The following is a 20,135-nucleotide window of genomic DNA, read 5'->3' on the forward strand; positions in this document are numbered from 1 at the left end:
AAAAGTCAAGCAGAACGAAACACCCCGTTACTGCTGCCCTTATGTAACCAGGAATTCGGGTCTATAAAAAAGAGGCCACTCAACTGATTTGAATACTTTGAGTGCAGCTGTTTCATCGAGATGAGAGTCCTATTGCTATGCCCAGCATTTCTAAGCAAGTACGCTTTTGCTTAGTCTGACATATATTAAAGTGAATATTTTTTGGTTAGTTCTGCTGGCTAATGGCGACTCTGTGTCCCAGAATGTTTTAAACAAGAGTGACTCGGTACAAAGGGATTCTTCCAAAGGTGTTTCGCTAATGACAGATTTATCTCCGCTTGGTGACTCTCCCATGAACTTTCATAGAAGCGATTCCCTTCCGAACGTTACACCCTGGGGGGATTATGTGGCACAGAGTGCTCCATTTAAAAGCGATCCTCCACAGAACGAAACATCCAAACCGGATAAAAACGATTCACTGCCGAGTGCTATACCCTTTGGTTATTATGTGACACAGAGTTCTCCACTGACTGAAACGTCTAAGAAGGACTTACTTCTAATACAAAATAAAGGCAACTTAGAAGGGGACTCGGGCAAAAATGTGCCTTCTCCCGGCCACTTTTCACCGTCTGCTACTGAGACAGTCAAGGCACTCCAACAGAGGCTGTTGGAGGAACAGGCAAAAACTCTGCTCCTTCGGAACCAGTCCGCGTATTTATTGCAGGAAATACAAGCACGAAAGTCCCAGGTGCTCAGGGCTCAAGAGTTAAGCCTTGACATGGCCGATAAGAGGAATCATGTGAACCGCAATCTGCTGGAGATACATGTGCAGCTCGAAAATGTGCGAAAGCAGGTGAAGAAGTGCCAGGGAAAGCTCTCCGGCAAGGAGATATTTCGGCTGGCCGACATCGAGGCCAATAGGTTGCTGAAGGAGGAGCGGGAGCCCGTGGTTAACTATAACAACCGGAACAGGTTCCTCAAACTCCTAAGGGAGCTGCGTCGAAAGATCAAGGACGAAATCAATCTAGTCTCGGAACTTGTTGCTGATAGCACCACGACAGTGAGGCCTACTGACGGAATCTTTCCAACCCTACCCTGGCCATAATCGGAGTGATCACATAATTTGTAGTAAATAAACAGCCAGCAAAAAAATAACTACTAATAAGTATTGAGTCATAGTAAAACCTTCAAATTACGCGCCGTCATAATCAAATTAGGCTGAAAAAATCAGATTTTACAGCTCAGCTTGTCGATTTCCTTACAGTCTGAAGACTAACTGCGTACTATGAACTACATCGTGTTGATCTGCATTTTTAGTAAGTTCCTAATGTAGTGCAAGGTTCTTCGAGATGGGTATTTATTTATTTATCACGCAGCATACATTTGCGTCTGGCGATTCGCCGAAGCTGCTCCATTCATAAGCATTCAGTCCAGTTCAAGAACAAGGTCTCAGAAAATAATGAACGGCTTATTGAGAACTCTGTACGACTACAACATACGGGACAATGTGGACGATGCCAATGGACAATTGGTTCACAGCCGGATGGCCGATTTCAAATCGGATATTATGAGCCCGGAGGAACAACAGAAGATTCGCGATCAGATGGTCATCTTGTAGAAATACAGTTTTTTTTTAAGTATGTTGCACTTAATATGACAATTTCTATACCCTTGCAGAGGGTATTATAATTTCAGTTTGCAGAAGTTTGCAACGCAGTGAAGGAGACATTTCCAACCCTATAAAGTATATATATTCTTGATCAGCATCACTAGGCGAGACGATCTAGCCATGTCCGTCTGTTTTTTAATTTTTTGTTTAGTTCTTCGACTTTTAGTAATGGTTAAATATTTGCGATTTACGGTTTAAATTTCATCAAATTCGGACGACTATAGCATATAGCTCCCATAGGAACAATCGGAAAAATAAATGAAAAAATAATTATAACTTTGGTGTTTTTTAATTTTTTTTTAGTTCTTCGAGATATAGTTATGGTTAAATATTTCAGAATTACGGTTTAAATTTCATCAGAATCGGACGACTATAGCATATAGCTGCCATAGGAACTATCGAATAATTAAACTGCAAATCATTATAGCTTCAATGTTTTTAAACATACACGCAAGTAAATCATAATTCTAACGTTTTCAAGAGTATTTAGTTTTTGAAATAGCTGCAATGGTATATGAACTTCGGCTTGCCGAAGTTTGCTTGCTTTCTTGTTTAATTTTTTTTTTAGTTCTTCGACATATAGCAATGGTTAAATATTTCAGAATTATGTTTTAAATTTTATCAAAATCGGACGACTATATTCATATAGCTCCCATAGAAATAATAAAAATATATAAAATAACTATAAAATAATTGAGCTGAAAATCATCATAGCTTCAATGTTTTTAAACATATACGCAAGTAAATCATAATATTAATGATTTTAAAAATGTTTAATTCTTGCAAAAGCTGGAAGGGTATATGAACTTCGGCTTGCCGAAGTTTGCTTTCTTTCTTGTTTAAGTTGTATTGTAGATTATTTAATTTTTGAAATAGCTGCCAAGGCTTATACACTTCGGCTTTTACTGTTTTTCCAGAAAACAATTTAAAAATTGAAGGCTTGAAGTGATAGTTTTGAGTGCATAAATAAAATTGTAAATCTTCATACCTTCATAATTATGAGATCTGCAATGAACAGAGCTATGTCTCGGAGACGTGTAAGGTTGGTACTTTGCAGAAGGGAACATTTTGATTAGCTTAACAAAAGTCAAGCTGAACGAAACACCATGTTACAACTGCCCTTATGTAACCAGGAATTTGGGTATATAATAAAAAAACATCCTCAACTGATTTGAATACAACTGTTTCATCGAGATGAGAGGCCTATTGCTATGCTCAGCATTTATTAGTTAGTACTCTTCTGCTTAGTCTAACAGACTAACAGGCTAACGGCGACTCTAGCCCCCCGAATATTATAGCTAAGAGTGACTCGCTGCAAAGGGACTCTCCCATGGACATTCAGAAAAGCGATTCACTTCCGAACGTTACACCCTGGAGGGATTATGTGGAACAGAGTGCTCCACTTAAAAGCGATCCTCCTCATCTAATCTTTCCATCAATACCCTCGCCATAGTCGGTGTGATCACATAAGTCGTAGTGAATAAACAGACAGCAAATTATAACTACTAATAAGTATTGAGTCATAGTAAAACCTTCAAATTGCGCGCCGTCATAATCAAATTAGGCTGAAAAAATCAGATTTTACAGCTCAGCTTGTCAATTTCCTTACAGTCTGAAGACTTACTGCGTACTATGAACTACATCGTGTTGATCTGCATTTTTGGTAAGTTCTTAGGGTAGTGCAAGGTTCTTCGAGATGGGTATTTATTTATTTATCACGTAGCATACATTTGCGTCTGGCGATTCGCCGAAGCTGCTCCATTCATAAGCATTCAGTCCAGTTCAAGAACAAGGTCTCAGAAAATAATGAACGGCTTATTGAGAACTCTGTACGACTACAACATACGGGACAATGTGGACGATGCCAATGGACAATTGGTTCACAGCCGGATGGCCGATTTCAAATCGGATATTATGAGCCCGGAGGAACAACAGAATATTCGCGATCAGATGGTCATCTTCTAAAAACATAGTCTTTTTGCTTGTTTACCTTATAATAAAATATAATAAAACATATTAGCATGGAAAGTATTTAAATAAAACTATAACCCAGATATTTGACAATAAAAGTTTATGGAAAGACCCCCTTCGAGGAAAATTTAGGTGTAAATTTGTATTAATCCGTCGCAGTCCGTGTTATTTGACTCTTGAGTCAGACCAATATGGAACATAGGTTATAGGAGAAATCTTGGGATCTAACGTTTTTCGAACAAGATATATGTATCTTCTAGTTTCCACATTGCCCTGGTAATCTGAGTCAAATAAGTCATCACATAGAGAATAAGTTAAGTACGTTGCACTTCATATGACCATTTTTTTACTTAACAAAAAATCTAAAACCAAAAATGTCCAACTTCAGTTCAACTAACTCAATTTCACTATTAATTTGAGTTAACTTGGATTGCTGTAATTTTTTATTTATATTATATATTATTATTTTAAGTGAAATTAATGCTTAATTTTATGAGCAAGAAAGGAAGCAAACTTCTCAAGAAAAAATTTATATACCCTTGCAGTTACTGCAAAATGTAAATATTTTTTATAAAAACTATATTCCGGTCTTAATGTCTATAAAGCAGTTAAGCTATGATGATTTTTCGAATCATTTTTTGATTGTTCCTATGATAGTATTTCTGAAACAATACACCATTACTATATGTCGAATTGAAATTTAATTAAATTAATTGAATTCAATTAAATTAATTGAAAAACTGCAAAGCTAAAATTCTTCCTGCAATAGAAAGACAACTTTTGGGAAAGTTTCATGCAAATAGCTTTAAAACTGAGAGACTAGATTGCGTAGAAACGAACGGACGTCTGTCTAGATCGACTCGCCTAGTGATGCTGATCAAGAATATATATACTTTATAGGGTCGGAGATGTCTCCTTCACTGCGTTGCAAACTTCTGACTGAAATTATAATACCCTCTGCAAGGGTATATTAATTGAGCTGCAAATCATCATAGCTTTCATGTCTTTAAACATATACGCAAGTAAATCATAACTTTAATGTTTTCAAAAATGTTTAATTCTTGCAATAGCTGCAAGGGTATATGAACTTTGGCTTGCCGACTTTCTTTCTTGTTTTAGTTGTATTAAAGGTTATTTAATTTTTTAAATAGCTGCAAGGGCTTACATATATACTTCGGCTTTTACTGTTTTTCCAGCAAACAATTTCAAAATTGAAGGCTTGAAGTGATAGTTTTGAGTGTTTATTTGTCTAGCCCTAGATCATAAATAAAATTGTAGATCTACCTTCATAATAATGAGATCTGCAATGAACAGAGCTATGGCGCCATATGACATAATTTGTCTGATGGTCGGGCGAGTAATCTACTTTTCAGAGACATTTACCTGCTCTTTTTGCTACCTGTGGTACCTTGGTGATACTGTTTGGAAATAAAGAAGAACATTCCTTTAACTGGAACTCAGTTGAGTGTGAAAGTGTTGTGCTACATTTTCTTAAATTAACTACAACTGCCGTTGCTCTGCTCGAAAGCATTTTGCTTGGCAGATTTATGCTTATTTTTGGGTTGAAATTCGTCCCTTTTCCTTCAATTCCTCACAGCTTGAATACTCGACCTGTCTACATTCTATGACATGGTATTTCTTAGGTAAATTCGTTTTATTATTATTTATTGCCTAATGTCAAACATTTTGCTTTCGCAGTTGCACTTTCCTCTTAAATTAGTCTGGCTGTGCTCAATCATTTTATTCAAACTATTTGCACAAATTCAATAAATCTAAATCACCTCTGACCCTCCCCATTTGCAAATGAAAAATTATGTTTTTTATTTTAAAACGACAGTAGCCTTTATAAATCTTTTTTATACCCTTGTTAGGGTATTATAATTTCAGTCAGAAGTTTGCTACGCAGTGACGGAAACGTTTCCGACCCTATAAAGTATATATATTCTTGATCAGCATCACTAGAAGAGTCGATCTATCCATGTCCGTCTGTGCGTCCGTCTGTCCGTCCGTTTCTACATAAAATAGTCCCTCAGTTTTAAAGCTATCTGCATGAAACTTTCCCAAAAGCTATCTTTCTATTGCAGGTAGTATATAAGTCGGAACGAGCCGGATCGGACGACTATATCATATAGCTCCCATAGGATCAATTGGAAAAATAAATTTAACTTTTTTATTTTGTATTTTTTTTTATAAATTCTTTTTGATTACTTAATTTTTTGACAGTTCAGAATTACGCTTTTAATTTTATTAAAATCGGAAAACGGTATCATATAGCTGCCATAGGAACTCAAATAATTGAGCTGCAAATCATCATAGCTTCAATGCTTTTAAACATACACGCAAGTAAATCATAATTTTAATGTCTTCAAGAATATTAAATAGCTGCAAGGGTATATGAACTTCGGCTTGCCGAAGTTTGCTTCCTTTCTTGATTTCTTTTAATTTCTCTCCTTTGTTTTATATTCTGGTTATATTATTTTTAATTCAAAGAATTTTTAGAGCGTTTTTTTCAAATTTAATTTTTGTTATGACGAATTTGGCCATATTTATCGGATAGAAGTGTCTTTCACTCCAATAGTCAAGTTTGAAATTGTGTATATGTGACCATATTTATGAAAATCTACTGCGGATTCTGTACATACATTTTCCAATAACTTTTGCTGGGGGCAGCGCAATGGGGGTTGAGTAATATTTTTAGAACTCGGCTGTGCCGTTTATTCGTTTCTTGTTTCTCCATTACCTCCCGCCCCGTGAGTACACATGTGGTTCCATCTTATAAACATATCCTTTTAAGAGTCCATCAACCAACAACTGCAAACCTACAGTGTGCCTAACTCCGTCTTCTGTCTCGCTCAGACATGTTGGCCTGGTAAATTTTTTACGAGCCGCAATCAGTAAATGTGTCACGTAATCAAACATGAAAATGTACAAAAATACATTTTGTATAAACACATGCTTAAATTAAAGAGTGATATTTATATTTAAGGCACACGACAATCCATCGCAAGCCCAAGAGCCAAAAAAATCATACACGCCAACACATTTATCATTTTTATATTGCTGACAGCTTAAACAAAGAAAAAGATAAAAGATTTCCTTAATTTTTGAAGACATGAGAAATTGTGGACAATATTCACATAATTAAACAAATAACATAATAATGACAGTTATTCCTAGAAACACATACTTTTGAAAATGTTACACCCAGAAAAAAGTAGAATGAATTATTTTAGCACGAACGATCTTGAAAATCGACCGAATAATTCCTAAAATATTTAGGACGAACGTGTTCAGAATAAGAACGGGTCATACTTGATAATAATATTTTAAAATGTTTTTTTTAATACATAGAGAAAACGATATTTTTCGCTTTATACCTGCTTATAGTGTTTGTAAATAATATCAGAATTATTAAAAACAGTAAACCCTATTTAAAACTATTAATTTAACAAAAAAACAGGAACTATTAATTAAAAACAAGAACGTTTCGTTCTTAAAATGATTGGCCTAGGGGGTAAACGTCTTGGATCATCAAACATTGGCTAAGCTATAAGAACCCGAGCTCAAATCTCAGACAAAGTTATCAATTTTTTTTTGGTTTTTATGTTTTTATACCCTTGCAGAAGGTATAATAATTTTAGTCAGAAGTTTGCAACGCAGTGAAGTAGACATCTCCGACCCTATAAAGTATATATATTCTTGATCAGCATCACTAGGCGAGTTGATCTAGCCATGTCCGTCCGTCCGTCTGTCCGTCCGCTTCTACGCAAACTAGTCTCTCAGTTTTAAAGATATCTGCATGAAAAGTTGTCTTTCTATTGCAGGTAGTATATAAGTCGGAACGAGCCGGATCGGACGACTATATCATATAGCTCCCATAGGAACAATCCCAACAAAAATACAAAAAAATTATAACTTTGCTGTTTTTAACCTTTTCTTTTAGTTCTTCGACATATAGTAATGGTTAAATATTTCAGAATCACGGTTTAAATTTCATCAAAATCGGACGATTATATCATATAACTCCCATAGGAACAATCGGAAAAAAAAATACAAAAAAAAATTATAACCTTGCGGTTTTTAAATTTTTCTATTAGTTCTTCGACATATAATAATGGTTAAATATTGCAGAATTACGGTTTAAATTTCATCAAAATCGGACGACTATATCATATAGCTCCCATAGAAATAATAAAAATATATAAAATATTGAGCTGCAAATCATCATAGCTTCAATGTTTTTAGACATATACGCAAGTAAATCATAATTTTAATGTTTTAAAAAATATTTAATTTTTGCAATAGCTGCAAGGGTATATAAACTTCGGCTTGCCGAAGTTTGCTTCCTTTCTTGTTTTTTTCAAACGTTCAATTTTATTTAAATTGTTATCTAGTTGACCTCAAAAGTATAGCATAAAAAAGCTATTTGATTTGAATCCAAAGGCCTCGGTTCGAATCACGGTTGGGTCGACTTGCAGTAAAATAAATAAGGTTTGCTTTTCTGTTTCCTTTACATATCGATTTATCATATTCCCTTTCATTCTAATTTCATATGGAGTCAAAGAGAAAAGAAAAAAAAAGAGAAAGAGACAAAAAAACATTTTTTAAAAAAGCTTAAGTTAACAAACTTTCATACTTGCATTAAGAATTTTTCGTACTCAAATTAATATCTTTCGCACTTTCTTCAAGCACTTTTGAGTACTTGGACTGATGACGTTCATTATCAAATGTGTAGAACTTCGGGATTGAATATTTCGTACTTGAATTTAGCCTTTCGTTCTTGAATCAAAAAAATTCGAATTTACCCTACTTTTGACATCGTTCGTTCTTGAATTGACATCGAAACTCTTGATTTTTTCTATGAGTGTACGGGGTTTATGCACTCAAATTGGTGTAGTTCTGACTACTTTCAGATTTTTGGTTAGTTAATTGGATTTTAGGACTGCTCTAGGTTTTGATTCCATATTGTGTAGCTGAGTGAAAATCATCTCACAATCACATGACATCACAAGAGCCCTTGCTGCACTTTTCAACCCCAGCCAACCTAACATAGTTAAATTTGTATTTTAATTAAGTTTGTAAGTTTATTGTCTATTAGTTTATTGTCTAAAATATTGAAAACAATTACAGCTTACAGACTCCTACTTCATTATTTTCAAGTCCCATCCGCTTCAGTGGTTTGATTCCTACCTGAGGCCGAGACAAGTGAACACCTGGACAAGACTGCAGTCCGAACACTTAACTGCTGAGTGTTTACTACTTAGCCAGCTCTCACACTGAGTTGGTTACTTACAAATGACTTTTGTATCGATAGGCAAAGGACAATGGAAATTAAATCGCATTCGTTGCGGCGCAGGACAGGAAACGGAAACGTGTAAAAAACAAAGTGGCATTCAGTGGAGACATCCTGCGGTGTCTTTGTGCCGCTTGAAGTGAATCCAGACTCATGAATGAACCGAAAAATTACCTTCACCAGAATACATTTCCACTCATTGTTCATTCTAAGTTTTACCTCATGCTGGGATATCTTTCAACTGCCAGCCGCTTGGTCTTCCTATTCCTCAGTCTAATACGAAGCCAAAAGATACTTAGTGACTTTTACCTTAATCTGCCTACGAAAATAGCACATTGTTTACAGCTTAAGGCCAGATTGTTCCTTTGAAAGCTAAGTTTCCGATGATGATTAAACTTAAGTTTGTCCTATTCAATTCGACAGGAAGCACATAAGAAGATAAAGAAATTTTGCCTTAGACTGTAAAATCTTCTGTCTGTAATAAAGGCAAAATCGCGCTTATTTCCAAATCAAAGGCGATTTAGTAAAATCAATGGCGATTTACTATATTTTGCAATTAAATTTATATACTCTTGCAGAAGGTACTGTTATTTAAGTCAGAAGTTTGCAACGCAGTGAAGTAAACATTTCCGACCCTATAAAGTACCTATGTTCTTGACCAACATCACAACGATCTAGACACACCATCTGTTCTCTTTCTGTTGAAGGTAGTATATAAGTCGGAACGTGCCGGATCGTACGCTTATAGCATATAGCTCCCATAGGAACCATAGGCGAAAAAAGGAATAAAACTAAAACTTTGCTCTTTTTTCTTAATTTTATTATCGGTTCTTCGAGATATAGTTTGAATTAATACTTCTAAATTTTATTAAACTTAAATTTAAATTCGTTTAAACTTTAATAATTCAGAACTACGCTTTAAATTTTGTTTAAATCGCAGTAGATAATTTCTTCCAATAGGTTTTTATACCCTTGCAGAGGGTATTATAATTTCAGTCAGAAGTTTGCAACGCAGTGAAGGAGACATCTCCGACCCTATAAAGTATATATATTCTTGATCAGCATCACTAGGCGAGTCGATCTAGCCATGTCCGTCTGTCCGTCCGTCTGTCCGTCCGTTTATATGCAAACTAGTCTCTCAGTTTTAAAGCTATCTGCATGAAACTTTCCCAAAAGCTGTCTTTCTATTGCAGTTAGTATATAAGTCGGAACGAGCCGGATCGGACGACTATAGCATATAGCTCCCATAGGAACAATCGGAAAAATAAATGAAAAAAAATTATAACTTTGCTGTTTTTTAATTTTTTGTTTAGTTCTTCGACATTTAGTAATGGTTAAATATTTCCGATTTACGGTTTAAATTTCATCAAAATCGGACGACTATAGCATATAGCTCCCATAGGAACAATCGGAAAAATAAATGAAAAAAAATTATAACTTTGCTGTTTTTTAATTTTTCGTTTAGTTCTTCGACATTTAGTAATGGTTAAATATTTCAGATTTACGTTTTAAATTTCATCAAAATCGGACGACTATATCATATAGCTCCCATAGGAACAATCGGAAAAATAAATGAAAAAAAATTATTACTTTTCTGTTTTTTAATTTTTTGTTTAGTTCTTCGACATTTAGTAATGGTTAAATATTTTCGATTTACGGTTTAAATTTCATCAAAGTCGGACGACTATATCATATAGGTCCCATAGGAACAATCGGAGAAATAAATGAAAAAAAATTATAACTTTTCTGTTTTTTAATTTTTTGTTTAGTTCTTCGACATATGACAATGTTTAATTATTTCAGAATTATGGTTTAAATTTTATCAAAATCGGACGTCTATATCATATAGCTCCCATAGAACTAATAAAAATATATAAAATAACTATCTAATAATTGAGCTGCAAATCATCATAGCTTCACTGTTTTTCAGTATATACTCAAGTAAATCATAATTTAAATGTTTTCAAAAGTATTTAATTCATGCAATAGCTGCAAGGGTATATGAACTTCGGCTTGCCGAAGTTTGCTTTCTTTCTTGTTATTTTATGTATCAAAATACCCCTTTTTAAAAAATTGGACCAAGGTCTATTGAACGAGATATGCATTATATGTAAACAATTTTGTCTGCAGTAATAAAACTTACTTTAAAAGCTCTAATATAAATTACTTATCATAGAGAAAATAAAATGTTTACCAACTCAACAAACCCAATGTGCTTACTTAGCTGCAAGCCCGTCAGATTAAATTGTGATAAGATTTGATTCATGTCGACTCCCAGCGACTCCGACATTCTCTTCCTTTCCAACAACGCATGCAAAGACAATTATCATGATCCAATTGCAAATAAATACTTAAAATCATAAACAACATTAGGCAACCAACACAAAGGCGTTCATTTTGCGTGATTTGCCTTTTGTATCAATAAGATAAGACTTCATTTCCTGTGAAACAAGAACTTGACAAGGGGTTCAATATGAGTAATAATGCCGGCTTTGAATAAAGTAGGGAAAATATTCAGCGCCTAAAGTTTATAAAATAATAGCGTTTTGAGTCCATTTTTGTTCTAAGGTTTGTACAAAAACTTGACCATTAAAAACAAAAAACGTTAACTAAATGGGACGTCAAAAATGAATTGGAAAGCTTTAGTTATTTTAAAATAAGAAATTCAGCGTTATAAACCAATTTGAGTATTACGTACAAATATTAAATTGGGAAACCCTTAAACATATAATGTGAACAAGCAGGCTGTGATTTGTGATTTCGATGTGGTAAACATAAATAAGAGGAAATATCTGAAAGTTATTGTGATGATTAAGCATCGGCAATATCACAACTCAATTGTTTTAAAAGAATGAATGTAATTTTTGTCATTCAAACACGAAAGGAAGCAAACTCAATTGCCCTTTCAGCTTTGTTTTATATTTTTCAGAGTGTTCCAATGGCAGCTATTTAATGAATTGAATTCCAAATTATATATACCACGTGGAGTATAAAGCCTTTTGAGAAAGTATTTTTAAAATAGCTTTTAAACTGAGAGACAAGTTTGCGTTGAAACGGACGGACAGGCTGATGTGCCTCTTCTGAAGAATATAGTTTATTTGGTCGGAAATGTCTCCATCACTTTAATATATTTAATTCAGCAACGAAACGGCAGGGGTCTACTGTTAATATGCAAATGGCTCTAAAGCGTTTAGCAGCCAAAAAATTATTATCTTTGCAAACCTAAAAAACATTTGAATATTTTTTTACTACGCTAAAGGACGTTCTATTAGTAATAAAATGAGTTATCGACAAGCGGCTTAAAATAACTTTATATAAAAGATTAAAAACACATGAAAACAGGTATAAAATGTAATAAACTTTCATTGTACAAACTGGTTTAAACTGGTGTTTCGAGGGTGGAAAGGTTAAATGCAAGACAATTTTGAATAAAATAATTAATTTTTTACGTTGTGATAAAGCAATTTTCCAATGAAATTCTCTTAAATCATTTAAAAAAGAGGAGAACGTGCGAATAACCACCAGATATTTTCAGCTATATATGCAGCTAGTCCTCCAATATTCCAAAACCACAAAAAGTCGACAATACCGAGCATACAATTCCGCTACTGAAGTGATTGGACAGATCCAATTAATTAACCGTCCTCTTACTTTTCTTTGATGAAATTAAAGCTTTTATCCTCGTAAATGGCAGGAGTACAGAAAGGGCAAATATTGGTGCTAATCAGTTAATTGCCTGATTCGAGGCTGTCGACAACTAGGATTGTGCGTTTATATCTGATAAAGTTCGACCGGGTCAACCTAAATTGTGTAAACAATCACAAATCACAGAAATCACGCGACCGTAAATTCCGATAAGACGTGAATGGAAAGCGTTGGCAGGCCTTAGCGTGTGGCTGTTTTAGTCGTCCGGGCAAATTGGGCAAATGCTCAATCGATTGGGAACTTCGCGATTTCCCAACTCGGCTCCCACGACTGTCTCCTGCAAGCTGTGTTTTTATGGCTGTGTGCGGTTTCTGATTCACGTTTGGCTAATTTCTCCGCATTCATTTTCTTGTCTCGTTGTTTTGCCATTTTCCATAGTATCGGGTCGCCCCACACGCCCCTCTTTGGTTTCAATCAATTAGATTGAAAGTGAAAACTTGAAAGTGTGAGTGAAAATGATTTGCAATCAAACCTCTTTGAATAGAGCATTCATTTTGATTAGGTCTAATGAGGCGGGCGTCTGTCGATATCTGTAATTGCTGTGTCTGTTTATGCAACTCTCATCCCAAGAGTGTGCCTCCGCCTCATTCCTCCCGCAGTCATTTTTCCCATTTTCCCATTTTCCCATTCGGGCACCCGCACAGAAGGAAAATTAATTTCAAATTTGTTTCTGCCCGAAAATTATTATCAAAAAATTCACCAGACCACAAAATGAAGTGGGCTTCTGCTTCTGTTTCTCAGATGTGCACCACATGAGTCCGAGAGATGGGGATTACACTTCCCCAAAAGGGCGGTCGTTTTGTTTTTGTATAAACGCATGCCAAATACAATATTTTAGTGATTTATTTGAATAATAATTAAATAAATTATTAAAAATTACGTTATTCGAAATGAACTGGACAATAAACTTAAAAGCATCACACTGCATAGGTTGTATATGTTTACGTATTCACTTTCCATTCATTTTATTTTCTCGATTGTTACGATTAAAACAAGTATCACTTGTTCTGATTAACCCCTAGATGAAAGCCCAAATAATTATAAATTTGTGTGTAACCAGCTGTCGCTCTCTCCCCATTTATTTCCATTGTTTTTCCCTTTCCTGCTTCTCTTAATAATTATATGTTGTTTGCATTGGTTATAATTGTGCTGCTTTTGATGTTGTGGTCAACCCATATTTGGGTGCATAAATTCAAGTTGTTTAAGTGATATATATGGGACAAAAATACATTGAGCAAAAACTAAAACCAAATTTTAAAAACCATAAAAGGCGGATAACAAACAACAAATCGGGAAGAAATCATATGTGGGCTGTTCTTAAACTTGGTTGAGTTTTTCCTGAAAGTGACCAAATACATTTTCTTACATTTACAGTGCTTTTCTTTGCTGATTAAGCTTAAACAATTTAAGAAACAAAAATCAAATTAATATTGCTGAAAAACAATTAATAACAATTAAAAATGATTCTTAAATTAAATTAATTCTTGATCAGTATGCCAAAGCTAGCTTAGTTGTTTTAAAAAAAATTTAAAAGTAAGAAAAACAAGAAAGAAAGCAAACTTCGGCAAGCCGAAGTTCATATACCCTTGCAGCTATTGCATGAATTAAATACTTTTGAAAACATTTAAATTATGATTTACTTGAGTATATGCTGAAAAACATTGAAACTATGATGATTTGCAGCTCAATTATTAGATAGTTATTTTATATATTTTTATTATTTCTATGGGAGCTATATGCTATAGACGTCCGATTTTGATAAAATTTAAAACATAATTCTGAAATAATTAAACATTGCTATATGTCGAAGAACTAAACAAAAAATTAAAAAACAGAAAAGTTATAATTTTTTTTCATTTATTTTTCCGATTGTTCCTATGGGAGCTATATGCTATAGTCGTCCGATTTTGATGAAATTTAAAACATAATTCTGAAATATTTAACCATTACTATATCTCGAAGAACGAAACAAAAAATTAAAAAACAGCAAAGTTATAATTTTTTTTCATTTATTTTTCCGATTGTTCCTACGGGAGCTATATGCTATAGTCGACCGATTTTGATGAAATTTAAACCGTAAATCGGAAATATTTAACCATTACTATATGTCGAAGAACTAAACAAAAAATTAAAAAACGGCAAAGTTATAATTTTTTTCATTTATTTTTCCGATTGTTCCTATGGGAGCTATATGCTATAGTCGTCCGATCCGGCTCGTTCCGACTTATATACTACCTGCAATAGAAAGACAACTTTTGGGAAAGTTTCATGCAGATAGCTTTAAAACTGAGAGACTAGTTTGCATATAAACGGACGGACAGACGGACAGACGGACGGACAGACGGACGGACAGACGGACAGACGGACGGACAGACGGACGGACAGACGGACATGGCTAGATCGACTCTACTAGTGATGCTGATCAAGAATATATATACTTTATAGGGTCGGAAACGTCTCCTTCACTGCGTTGCAAACTTCTGACTGAAATTATAATACCCTCTGCAAGGGTATAAACATATTTATTTAAATGTTGTTATTTTTATACCCTTGCAGAGGGTATTATAATTTCAGTCAGAAGTTTGCAACGCAGTGAAGGAGACATCTCCGACCCTATAAAGTATATATATTCTTGATCAGCATCACTAGGCGAGTCGATCTAGCCATGTCCGTCTGTCCGTCCGTCTGTCCGTCTGTCCGTCCGTTTATATGCAAACTAGTCTCTCAGTTTTAAAGCTATTTGCATGAAACTTCCCCAAAAGTTGTCTTTCTATTGCAGGTAGTATATAAGTCGGAACGAGCCGGATCGGACGACTATAGCATATAGCTCCCGTAGGAACAATCGGAAAAATAAATGAGAAAAAATTATAACTTTGCTGTTTTTTAATTTTTTGTTTAGTTCTTCGACATATAGCAATGGATAAATATTTCAGAATTATGGTTTAAATTTCATCAAAATCGGACGACTATAGCATATAGCTCCCATAGGAACAATCGGAAAAATAATTGAAAAAAATTATAACTTTGCTGTTTTTCAATTTTTTGTTTTGTTCTTCGACATAAAGCAATGGTTAAATATTTCAGAATTATGGTAAAAATTTCATCAAAATCGGACGACTATAGCATATAGCTCCCATAGGAACAATCGGAAAAATAAATGAAAAAAAATTATAACTTTTCTGTTTTTTAATTTTTTGTTTAGCTCTTCGACATTTGGTAATGGTTAAATATTTTCGATTTACGGTTTAAATTTCATCAAAGTCGGACGTCTATAGCATATAGCTCCCATAGAAATAATAAAAATATATAAAATAACTATCTAATAATTGAGCTGCAAATCATCATAGTTTCAATGTTTTTCAGCATATACTCAAGTAAATCATAATTTAAATGTTTTCAAAAGTATTTAATTCATGCAATAGCTGCAAGGGTATATGAACTTCGGCTTGCCGAAGTTTGCTTTCTTTCTTGTTTATTTTTAATATTCGAGGCTTTGAAAAGTTTAACTAAATTTTCTTCACGTAAAACTATTACTATATTACTCGATTCTTAGAGTGACCATATTTGGGGAGCTTTTCTGAGTTTCTGCAAAATTGTTGGCTCAACCATTTTTTTCTGTGTAGGAATTTTATAGTTTGAAAACGCGACAGCAGCGTCTCTATTGTTCTGACCTATTAAACTAATAGGTTCCTTTACATACTAGGTATTTTTCAGAGTGTTCTTTGTAGATTGCTTAAGTATTTTAAAAGTAACCCTTAAAGAATAACGAATCAGTTAACCTTATTACTTGGGTCCAATTTGATTACTAGTTTTTTAGATGAGGCAACCTATTAGTGTGACAATTTCCGTTGATCCTGGAGGGCTGAGATGAAGGTCCTACTAATACTAAGTACTCGCATATCTTATGATGCAAATACTATTCCTTTATAATACGTATTTTACTTCTTTTGCCATTTACTAGTTGTTGTTGGGATTTCTTTATTCTGTGTTGCTAAGCGAAAGCAACAATGGTTCGATTTACACAGAGGCCAACCTTACCCCATACTAGGACCGACCATTTAAAACCTTTCAATAAAGTTTCTTAGTTATGAGAAATTCGTTCAGAATCTTAAAAAAGCCGTCATAGGATTGGTAGAGTTATTACCGCGTGGATATCGTTAAGCAAAAGAATGCCTTTTGAATTTAAATAACAATGCAAGAAGGCAATGTGCACAAAAGCTGGTAAGAGACAATCAACCTAACTCTAGAAGAGACTTATGACTTTCGAAAAACATGTTGAAACATTAACAAAACCATATTTTCTAAGGCAAAACTCAAGTAATCCAATTATTGTTCAAATCCATTAATATTTAAAAGGCTTACTAAGAATTGTTCAACGAGGCAGATACTTAAGTCTGTCGAAACTTTGTAGTCTCAATTTTCGTTTTATTTTAATTTGAAGTCGAAGTCGAAGTTCATTCATAGCCAGCATTGCCAATTTGTCAGTTATCTACTCATTCAAAAACTCAAGATGTGTTAGCATGTAAGTTGATATCTCAATATTGATCAATGCCCCAACGACTGAGAACGAACGCGAACAGAGGCAAAAATTACGATCGGCGGAAGAGGCAAAGGAAAATGTAAATGAACCTATTTACATAAATACGATGAATGAACTCGGTAATGATGCCCTACAAATGGATTAACCGCCGATGCCCCGATCAATGGAGCTCTCGCGTGGTTTTGTTTTTATGCTGTTCAATGCCGGCTCGCACCCAAGCCATGGTATCTGCGGCTGTCGGCACTCGTCTTGTCGTCAACCTTACTCGGACTTCATTGATAAAACTTGTTAGAGCTGTCGCTTCCTCTTTGTAAGTGATTTTTTCTCTCCCAGTCTCTGTGGCACTTTCGAGGCATTTTTTTACGCAAATCTGGTCGACCGGATCTGGTCGGCTGGTCTTTTGGCCAGTTGGTCTCCCACCAGGTTTCGATGTCATGTGACCGCAGAAGCCGAGTACACTCTTTAGCGGAAGTTGATATGGGAAATGTATTTCAGTATCACAAACTTCATACGCACTTCCCTCACAGTTGCCCAGATTGTTGATTTTAGCTGACGATGTGGTATTTATTTTTAACCATTGCGAAGTTGTACTTGGTCGCTTCCTAATACATATTCGTTGCTTAATCTTGGTTTTACAATATCTTTAAGCAGCAAAAGTGTAGAACTCAGAATACTTAGTACATGGTACTCAACCTTTTCACGGTCTGCTTTATATATTAATAGAACAAAATATTTAAATAAAGGACTTAAAGATAAACATTGTACACTTTGCTGTATCCTTTTTTTATAACCTTTTTTTTAAACGAAAAGACGTAAGTATATTGTGTTTGTTGAAAATTATGCAGAAGGCGAAGTAAAAGGTAAATTTATTCTTGGTCAGGACCAATAGCATTAATAGCATCACCGTATCAACGTCGATACGTCGGACTATTAAAGCCAGGGATTCAGATATTTCAAAATATGGCCACGCCCACTTTAACGCCCATAAATGGCGACACTCTGTCATATCATTTTGAGTCTATGAGAGGGGCGGTGTATGTTCATTCGGTCTATATCTATTAGAGACTCCCCCTTCAGAAAAACGGTTCGAGTAAATTACCTCACAAATGCTCGATTCAAATAGCTCAGCATCCAGCTTTTTATGATGAGATATTCGATTCGATCGAAGTGGAATCATAAGTTCATGGAATTATGGGATGGAATTGCTTAATTTTTCGATCGGAGCTCTGAAATAACGTGTTGAAAAAGTATTCTGCTCAAAAAAATTAGGGATATAATTTCATTACTACTTGTGATATATTTAACTTCTGTGATAGAGTTCAACACTGTCGTCTTTAAAATAATTTAAGAATGATCGCAAATTCTTTAGATTAGTATAATTATAATCTTTTATATTCAATTGTGAAATTGGGCTCCCGTTTGTATAATCAATTCACACGGATAATCAAAAATGTAGTCTTAATCCGAAGAGTTTGCAATACATTTCTAAATTATTTTAAAATAGCTTATAAAGAAACATTTGACGTGACCTATTTTAATTTTGTCCGAGTAATGTGAGCTTGATTGAATTGTTTGTTTCGGTGTTGTGAGCTACTCGAGCTGATCAGTTTTAAACGAGTTAATAGAATCATAGCTCATGACAGGAACTGTCACTCAATGACGATGGTTCCATTATGCCATGACTTATGATCCTGAAGTCATAAACAAACAGATCAAGCTTTACCTTGGAGCTGTTTATCCCGTTACCCGTAGAGTTAAAGTGTATATTGTATTCGTTAAAAAGTAGGTATCAGGTAGAAGAATGCATATCCGACCATATAAAGTATATATATTCTTGATCGGATCTAGCCATTTCCGTTTGTCTGACCGTCAGTCCGTCTGTATGAAAGTTGAGATCTCAGAAACTATAAGAGCTAGAGATGGGACTTGGCATGCAGATTCTTGTAGTTCCTAAGTAGCGCAAGTTTATGGAGCCACGCCCACTCTTACGCCCACAAATCTGAAAGTATGTACAGTCACTCTGAGACATGTTGACTCCGTGTTTGGGTCATATCTATCGGTTGACACAAAATCATTTTCAAAATCAGCTATTGTTCTTGAAGTTATATGGTTATAAAGTTCTCTGCCGCCGCTCTGCCGCCCCTCTGCCGCTGATCGGCCAATTTTCAGCCGCTGCTCTGCCGGGAATCGGTTCAGTAGTGAGACAGAACGAAAGAACTGTTAGAAGGGGTGGGGGTGCTGCATGCACCCAGCTTTTTGTGTTGGCCGAAATGAGACAAATATGTACCTACACATATTTAGCTTGTACTCTTGTATATTTTAACGCAAATTTGGAAAACAGATCTTTTTTTTGCAATTTTATTAATGCCCATGCTAAAAGTTGGAATACATAAGTGCATACATATGTTAAATACCAGATATTATAATATATGTGTGTGTGTCTTCCTTGTGTGTGGGTGCGCAGGCTCTGGTTAGATTTGGCTGCTGCTGATGCTGCTGCTCCTTAAAAATGGGACATCCGCATCCTCTGACTAAGCCGCAAGGGTATCGGGCTGGACGTCATCCATCTTGGGGGGAACAGCTCCTGGGGCCGGACCCATGGGTTCCGCGTTCGCGGAGAGGGGCACGAAGGGCGGAGAAGATGCCGGCAAGGGATTGGGATTGGCCACTGGCCCCGGGCTGGGACCCGGACCTGGGTCGGCTACCGGACTGGCCACGGGCTCCGGATCCGCTTTTGGGCTGGGATCGGCAGCTGGACTCGGGTCTGGAACTGGCTCTGGCAGTGGAGAGCCGTAGGCGCTGTGCAGCACCACAAACGTTGCCACTAACAGAATTACGGCGGCTACTTTTAGTTTGTCAAGTGTTGGCGGTATCGAGAGGAGTACTTACCACTGGCGAATGCGAAAACGGTTATAAGTTTCATGGTCCTCGAACTGAACTGAAGGCTGCTGGCACCAGACCAGCTTTTATAGGTCGGC

The 20,135-nt window shown here is 35.4% G+C and overlaps 4 protein-coding genes across 4 annotated transcripts; 3 read left to right on the plus strand and 1 right to left on the minus strand.

Moving 5' to 3' along the window:
* Window positions 1-109: 109 nt before the first annotated feature.
* Window positions 110-1,209, plus strand: LOC108137777 (accessory gland-specific peptide 26Aa). Its single transcript, XM_017259681.1, has 2 exons — window positions 110-154; window positions 210-1,209. Exons 1-2 carry the CDS (start codon window positions 121-123, stop codon window positions 1,082-1,084), a joined length of 909 nt encoding a protein of 302 aa, XP_017115170.1. The 5' UTR covers window positions 110-120; the 3' UTR covers window positions 1,085-1,209.
* LOC108137778 (accessory gland-specific peptide 26Ab-like) lies at window positions 1,162-1,619 on the plus strand. Its single transcript, XM_017259682.1, has 2 exons — window positions 1,162-1,295; window positions 1,356-1,619. The coding sequence occupies exons 1-2, from the start codon at window positions 1,265-1,267 to the stop codon at window positions 1,595-1,597; spliced, it is 273 nt and encodes a 90-aa protein (XP_017115171.1). The 5' UTR covers window positions 1,162-1,264; the 3' UTR covers window positions 1,598-1,619.
* A 1,561-nt stretch (window positions 1,620-3,180) lies between these two features.
* On the plus strand, window positions 3,181-3,679 carry LOC108137783 (accessory gland-specific peptide 26Ab-like). The gene is made up of 2 exons (XM_017259689.2): window positions 3,181-3,311; window positions 3,372-3,679. Exons 1-2 carry the CDS (start codon window positions 3,281-3,283, stop codon window positions 3,611-3,613), a joined length of 273 nt encoding a protein of 90 aa, XP_017115178.1. The 5' UTR covers window positions 3,181-3,280; the 3' UTR covers window positions 3,614-3,679.
* A 15,813-nt stretch (window positions 3,680-19,492) lies between these two features.
* Window positions 19,493-20,107, minus strand: LOC108137789 (tetra-peptide repeat homeobox protein 1). The gene is made up of 2 exons (XM_017259694.2): window positions 20,047-20,107; window positions 19,493-19,981 (listed from the first exon to the last, which is right to left on the minus strand). The coding sequence occupies exons 1-2, from the start codon at window positions 20,078-20,080 to the stop codon at window positions 19,689-19,691; spliced, it is 327 nt and encodes a 108-aa protein (XP_017115183.1). The 5' UTR covers window positions 20,081-20,107; the 3' UTR covers window positions 19,493-19,688.
* Window positions 20,108-20,135: the final 28 nt, after the last annotated feature.

This window comes from Drosophila elegans, unplaced genomic scaffold (assembly GCF_018152505.1).
Source record: "Drosophila elegans isolate 14027-0461.03 unplaced genomic scaffold, ASM1815250v1 contig_397, whole genome shotgun sequence".
Taxonomy (NCBI): Eukaryota; Metazoa; Arthropoda; class Insecta; order Diptera; family Drosophilidae; genus Drosophila; species Drosophila elegans.

Excerpts from the sequence above, each read along its gene's own strand:
- LOC108137777 (XM_017259681.1), top strand. The coding sequence starts at position 121 with ATGAGAGTCCTATTGCTATGCCCAGCATTTCTAA. Across the intron at positions 155-209 it reads GCTATGCCCAGCATTTCTAA|TTCTGCTGGCTAATGGCGAC; the intron begins GCAAGTACGCTT and ends TTTTTTGGTTAG.
- LOC108137778 (XM_017259682.1), top strand. The coding sequence starts at position 1,265 with ATGAACTACATCGTGTTGATCTGCATTTTTA. Across the intron at positions 1,296-1,355 it reads CGTGTTGATCTGCATTTTTA|CATACATTTGCGTCTGGCGA; the intron begins GTAAGTTCCTAA and ends TTTATCACGCAG.
- LOC108137783 (XM_017259689.2), top strand. The coding sequence starts at position 3,281 with ATGAACTACATCGTGTTGATCTGCATTTTTG. Across the intron at positions 3,312-3,371 it reads CGTGTTGATCTGCATTTTTG|CATACATTTGCGTCTGGCGA; the intron begins GTAAGTTCTTAG and ends TTTATCACGTAG.
- LOC108137789 (XM_017259694.2), bottom strand. The coding sequence starts at position 20,080 with ATGAAACTTATAACCGTTTTCGCATTCGCCAGTG. Across the intron at positions 19,982-20,046 it reads CGTTTTCGCATTCGCCAGTG|TGGCAACGTTTGTGGTGCTG; the intron begins GTAAGTACTCCT and ends TAATTCTGTTAG.